At 51.5% G+C, this 6000-nt stretch overlaps 2 protein-coding genes across 2 annotated transcripts; one reads left to right on the top strand and one right to left on the bottom strand.

Moving 5' to 3' along the window:
• On the top strand, nt 1-2866 carry LOC135172989 (uncharacterized). Its single transcript, XM_064139563.1, has 3 exons — nt 1-1562; nt 1630-2725; nt 2770-2866. Exons 1-3 carry the CDS (start codon nt 128-130, stop codon nt 2864-2866), a joined length of 2628 nt encoding a protein of 875 aa, XP_063995633.1. The 5' UTR covers nt 1-127.
• A 43-nt stretch (nt 2867-2909) lies between these two features.
• Nucleotides 2910-4957, bottom strand: LOC135172988 (uncharacterized). Its single transcript, XM_064139561.1, has 2 exons — nt 3393-4957; nt 2910-3325 (listed from the first exon to the last, which is right to left on the bottom strand). The coding sequence occupies exons 1-2, from the start codon at nt 4825-4827 to the stop codon at nt 2910-2912; spliced, it is 1851 nt and encodes a 616-aa protein (XP_063995631.1). The 5' UTR covers nt 4828-4957.
• Between the last annotated feature and the right edge of the window lie 1043 nt (nt 4958-6000).

Here is a 6000-nt window from a genome sequence, read left to right as displayed (position 1 = left end):
TCAACCATCGGCATCTATTCAGCCCGTGTCAACGCATGCGCCACCCATCAAATAAGGGATACATAGTTAGTTGGGTCCAAATTTACTAAATTTAAATTACAATTTAAAGGGACACTCATCAGTAATAATGGAACGAGATCCCTCCCAATTATGGACCACGATGATGGAGGAGAATGACCGGATTCTCGCATCGATGGGAATTTCGGAGGATCCCACAACGGAAATTCCCGGCAACGCATCGGAGGAGGCCTCCTCCAAGGAACTGGTATCGGAGCCGGTTACCAAGACTAGGAGGTCTATCACACCTTGGCCCAGTAGTGTGGAAAACCGGATCAGGATCCAACTAACTCGGATGAGATCTCTACGGGAGATCACGGAAAGGCTGCGGAGCGAAGAGGCAGGAGCCCTTCGCTATGATGAGCTCCAATCAAATCGGATCGTGGTAGGGGACACGTGGTCCAAATTCTCGGCCTACCACGAGAAGCTGATTGAGGAATCAGGCGAAGAAGTAATGGACCACCCTTACTTCGCCGAAGATATGTTCGCCCAGGCGGACAGGATCTATCGGAAGGCGATGGATGAGCTAGGCCGCAGAGCGGCCAGTCTCCCACAACGCGGATCGGGAAATCAACAGGGATCCTCAGCCAGCCATCTGGAAAGATTACAGGTGCCGGAGTTCCACGGCACCTACTCGGAGTGGAGAAACTTCCACGACGCCTACGTATCACTTGTCCACAGCCAGGCCGGCTACTCGGATATGGACAAGATGATACGGCTAAGGAAGGCACTAAAGGGATCGGCGGCAGAGCTCATCACCAACATCGGGACGGGAGCTGCCCACTATGAGACAGCCTGGAAGAAGCTCGTAGCCCGGTACGAGAACCCACGGCTGATTATGGCAGCTCATTTAAATCGGCTGTTGAAATTAAAGGACGTGAAGGAGCTATCGTCAAAAAGCCTCCTTCAAGTAATCGACGCGGTTACGGAATCGCTCACGGCACTCAAGAACCTCGGGGCACCGACAGAATGGTGGGACATCATGATCTGTCACCTTATCAGGAGGTCTCTTGATCGGAACTCCAGCCAGGACTGGGAGCTGAAGCTGGGAGACTCCACAGATCCCCCGCAGCTGGAGACTTTCCTCGAGTTTCTCAGGGCCCGAGCAAGGGCCTGGGAAAATATCGAGAGGGAAGGGGAAAAGCTGACTTCGGAACGGCCGAAACAGTCAGCAAAGGTCCATCACGGAACGTCATCGGGACCATCATCAGAGGTTAAGGGAACCTCGAGCAAAAGGACGGCATGTGTGGCCTGCGGAGGGCCACACTGGATTGGACCTGAGTGTGCCAAGTTCTTCGGCATGAATGCCGTGCAAAAGAGGCAGTTCCTCGTAGACGAGGGACTGTGTTACAATTGCTTGGGGCCTCATCGGGCAACAAAATGCAAGAGCACCAGGAGGTGTCGGCATTGCAACGGGTTGCACCACACTCTCATCCACGAGAGGAGGCACGATACGCCGGAAAACTCAACAAAGGCCAGCACATCATCGGATCCTAGCACGAGCGGTTAAGTAGCTCTTTATTATTCACTATAATAAATATCGGCTACCTTAACCGCTGTGTACGTTGACAGGAAACATCACGGGAACCGGAACCGGAGCGAGCATCAAGGCGGTTCCTGTCAATGAACAACCGGGACCAGCATCACGCCAGGACCAGCAACACGGCGCATCACCATCGGAGAAGAGGTCGACGACCTCTCAGATTCATCTCGGGGAATCTTATAACTCGGAAGTGTACCACCATTCGGAGAATCTATCGGCAAAGAAGCAATATTCGGGTGATCATCAACATTCGGCGGAAAATCAATTCGGACAGAAATCCCATGAAGAAGCCATGCCTCGTGAAGAGGAACCATACTCGGAGAAGCAACCGGACAATCACCACGGGGATCAATATCAATCGGAACCGCAGTCGGTCAATCAGGTGGACACGCGCAACGTATTGGAAGCTCAACAGAGCTGTCAGCAGGGAAATCAACTGGTCGTCCTGGCAACGGCAAGGGTTATTGCCCTGAATCACCACGGATATTCAAGACCAGCAAGGATCCTCATCGACCAAGGCTCAGAAGTGTCATTGGTATCTGAGCGCTTGGTCAATCAACTACAATTGAAACGGAGTTCCTCATCATTATCAATTGTCGGCATCGGAGAAACTTCCTCGGGAAGCACGCGTGGGGTTGTGTCATTCGACTCACAACCGAGACACAATTCTACTGCGTTGCTAAACTTGGAGGCTCACATCATGAGCAAGCTCACGGCAAAGATCCCACCATTTGCTTGTGACACACGGACTCCCCAGGAACTTTGGGAACTCAATTTGGCGGATCGGACATTCCTGCAACCTGGGGCTATTGACATAATCATCGGAGCTGATTACTACGGAAAAATTATCACGGACGGAATTATGAGATACCACGGAACAGGTCTCATAGCTCAGCAGACATCCTTTGGCTGGGTAGTGTCGGGGCCAGTCTGTTGTACAGGCTGCGCTAAGAAGCGGTCACTGAGGGTGACCACACGGACCATCAACCAACAATTATGGGACTGCTTAAAGAAGTTCTGGACGCAGGAACAAATACCGGACAACCCATCAACGGTAATGAGTAAGGCTGATGCAGAATGCGAGCAGCATTTTGTGGAAACTCATAGAAGAGACGCAACGGGACGGTATACAGTACGTCTACCGTTTAAATCATCGCCTGCCGTCCTAGGGGATACAGCATCGACGGCTCGGATTCGCTTACAGAAGCTCAACAGGCGATTGGCGGCAGATCCACAGGCTCATACACTATACCGGAAATTCATTAAGGAGTATGAGGCCTTGGATCACATGCAACGGGCACCATCGACGTCAGAGACACGGCTGGCATACTACTTGCCTCTGTTGAGCTTCCAATACGTTGCGCGTGTCCACCTGATTGACCGACTGCGGTTCCGATTGATATTGATCCCCGTGGTGATTGTCCGGTTGCTTCTCCGAGTATGGTTCCTCTTCACGAGGCATGGCTTCTTCATGGGATTTCTGTCCGAATTGATTTTCCGCCGAATGTTGATGATCACCCGAATATTGCTTCTTTGCCGATAGATTCTCCGAATGGTGGTACACTTCCGAGTTATAAGATTCCCCGAGATGAATCTGAGAGGTCGTCGACCTCTTCTCCGATGGTGATGCGCCGTGTTGCTGGTCCTGGCGTGATGCTGGTCCCGGTTGTTCGTTGACAGGAACCGCCTTGATGCTCGCTCCGGTTCCGGTTCCCGTGATGTTTCCTGTCAACGTACACAGCGGTTAAGGTAGCCGATATTTATTATAGTGAATAATAAAGAGCTACTTAACCGCTCGTGCTAGGATCCGATGATGTGCTGGCCTTTGTTGAGTTTTCCGGCGTATCGTGCCTCCTCTCGTGGATGAGAGTGTGGTGCAACCCGTTGCAATGCCGACACCTCCTGGTGCTCTTGCATTTTGTTGCCCGATGAGGCCCCAAGCAATTGTAACACAGTCCCTCGTCTACGAGGAACTGCCTCTTTTGCACGGCATTCATGCCGAAGAACTTGGCACACTCAGGTCCAATCCAGTGTGGCCCTCCGCAGGCCACACATGCCGTCCTTTTGCTCGAGGTTCCCTTAACCTCTGATGATGGTCCCGATGACGTTCCGTGATGGACCTTTGCTGACTGTTTCGGCCGTTCCGAAGTCAGCTTTTCCCCTTCCCTCTCGATATTTTCCCAGGCCCTTGCTCGGGCCCTGAGAAACTCGAGGAAAGTCTCCAGCTGCGGGGGATCTGTGGAGTCTCCCAGCTTCAGCTCCCAGTCCTGGCTGGAGTTCCGATCAAGAGACCTCCTGATAAGGTGACAGATCATGATGTCCCACCATTCTGTCGGTGCCCCGAGGTTCTTGAGTGCCGTGAGCGATTCCGTAACCGCGTCGATTACTTGAAGGAGGCTTTTTGACGATAGCTCCTTCACGTCCTTTAATTTCAACAGCCGATTTAAATGAGCTGCCATAATCAGCCGTGGGTTCTCGTACCGGGCTACGAGCTTCTTCCAGGCTGTCTCATAGTGGGCAGCTCCCGTCCCGATGTTGGTGATGAGCTCTGCCGCCGATCCCTTTAGTGCCTTCCTTAGCCGTATCATCTTGTCCATATCCGAGTAGCCGGCCTGGCTGTGGACAAGTGATACGTAGGCGTCGTGGAAGTTTCTCCACTCCGAGTAGGTGCCGTGGAACTCCGGCACCTGTAATCTTTCCAGATGGCTGGCTGAGGATCCCTGTTGATTTCCCGATCCGCGTTGTGGGAGACTGGCCGCTCTGCGGCCTAGCTCATCCATCGCCTTCCGATAGATCCTGTCCGCCTGGGCGAACATATCTTCGGCGAAGTAAGGGTGGTCCATTACTTCTTCGCCTGATTCCTCAATCAGCTTCTCGTGGTAGGCCGAGAATTTGGACCACGTGTCCCCTACCACGATCCGATTTGATTGGAGCTCATCATAGCGAAGGGCTCCTGCCTCTTCGCTCCGCAGCCTTTCCGTGATCTCCCGTAGAGATCTCATCCGAGTTAGTTGGATCCTGATCCGGTTTTCCACACTACTGGGCCAAGGTGTGATAGACCTCCTAGTCTTGGTAACCGGCTCCGATACCAGTTCCTTGGAGGAGGCCTCCTCCGATGCGTTGCCGGGAATTTCCGTTGTGGGATCCTCCGAAATTCCCATCGATGCGAGAATCCGGTCATTCTCCTCCATCATCGTGGTCCATAATTGGGAGGGATCTCGTTCCATTATTACTGATGAGTGTCCCTTTAAATTGTAATTTAAATTTAGTAAATTTGGACCCAACTAACTATGTATCCCTTATTTGATGGGTGGCGCATGCGTTGACACGGGCTGAATAGATGCCGATGGTTGACTTACCGATTGGTTGGTAAGTATTTACCGACTGTTGTTAATATACCGCCGATGTGTTACCGACCGCCTCGTCGATCGATAACGCGCTCGATGCCGAGTTGAGCGCCCGATGTGGTCGACCTTGGTACCTCTCGTGGAATCCGACGTAAATAAAGCCCGTTGCTATTGTTCCGTGCGTAATCCCTTGAGGAATTTGGCCGATGTCCTCGCCGATTCCGTGGGTTCTATGAAGTGGGCCCCGTAGATTACCGCGTGGCCGGCGTCCTTTATCCCACGTAGAATTCCCACGATGATTTTTCCGATGCACTTCACACACTTCACTCCCGAATCGGGCTCGAAGGACCAATGTTTATTTTATTGTGAGTTTCCGGGATGAATTGGGCCGGATGGGATGGTGGGTGAGGAAGTTCCGGTGATGTAGAATAATTTGGCACTGGGTGTGATGAATGTCCGATTTATTTCCCTTTAAATAATTATACACAGTGTGCACTCCGAGGTGTTAAAACTATTCTTTATTTAATAGTGGACTGTATTTTCCGCCGTGTTGGTTTGCCGATCTAACCCCGTTGGTTATCCGATGGTAGCCAATAATTCCCCGGTGGAATTCCCGTAAGACACACCGTATGTCTTGTCCGAATGCTAGATGATGGCGTACTGACCATCGTAAAGATCCCGAAATCGATCGTAACCTCTCGTTACGATGGTCAAGGGTGATTGGCCGAGGTCGTCCGGTTGGTCATCCTGAATTGACCGCGGGATTTTGAACAATATTATTTCTTTTATTAAACATTGTTCTCCACTTCTCACGACAATTCTGATAATTTCGTTACTCTTTTCGAAATCCCAGTTGCATCTCCTTCCAGCTTCCGATCATCTGACTCTCTACGAAACGAGCTACCGGAGATATTGAAGCTGAGAGCGGAGAAGGGTTTTGTTTACGGTGGTCATTCCGTTTTTAATAACCTGGCGCCTGACTGACTTTTCTGATTTTATTTTAGGGTGTTATGGTGTCAGAGGGCGGGCTAATGGACGAAGGGTTCTGTGAAC

Source organism: Diachasmimorpha longicaudata, chromosome 2, assembly GCF_034640455.1.
Source record: "Diachasmimorpha longicaudata isolate KC_UGA_2023 chromosome 2, iyDiaLong2, whole genome shotgun sequence".
Taxonomy (NCBI): Eukaryota; Metazoa; Arthropoda; class Insecta; order Hymenoptera; family Braconidae; genus Diachasmimorpha; species Diachasmimorpha longicaudata.
This window is presented reverse-complemented; position numbering and strand designations above follow the sequence as displayed.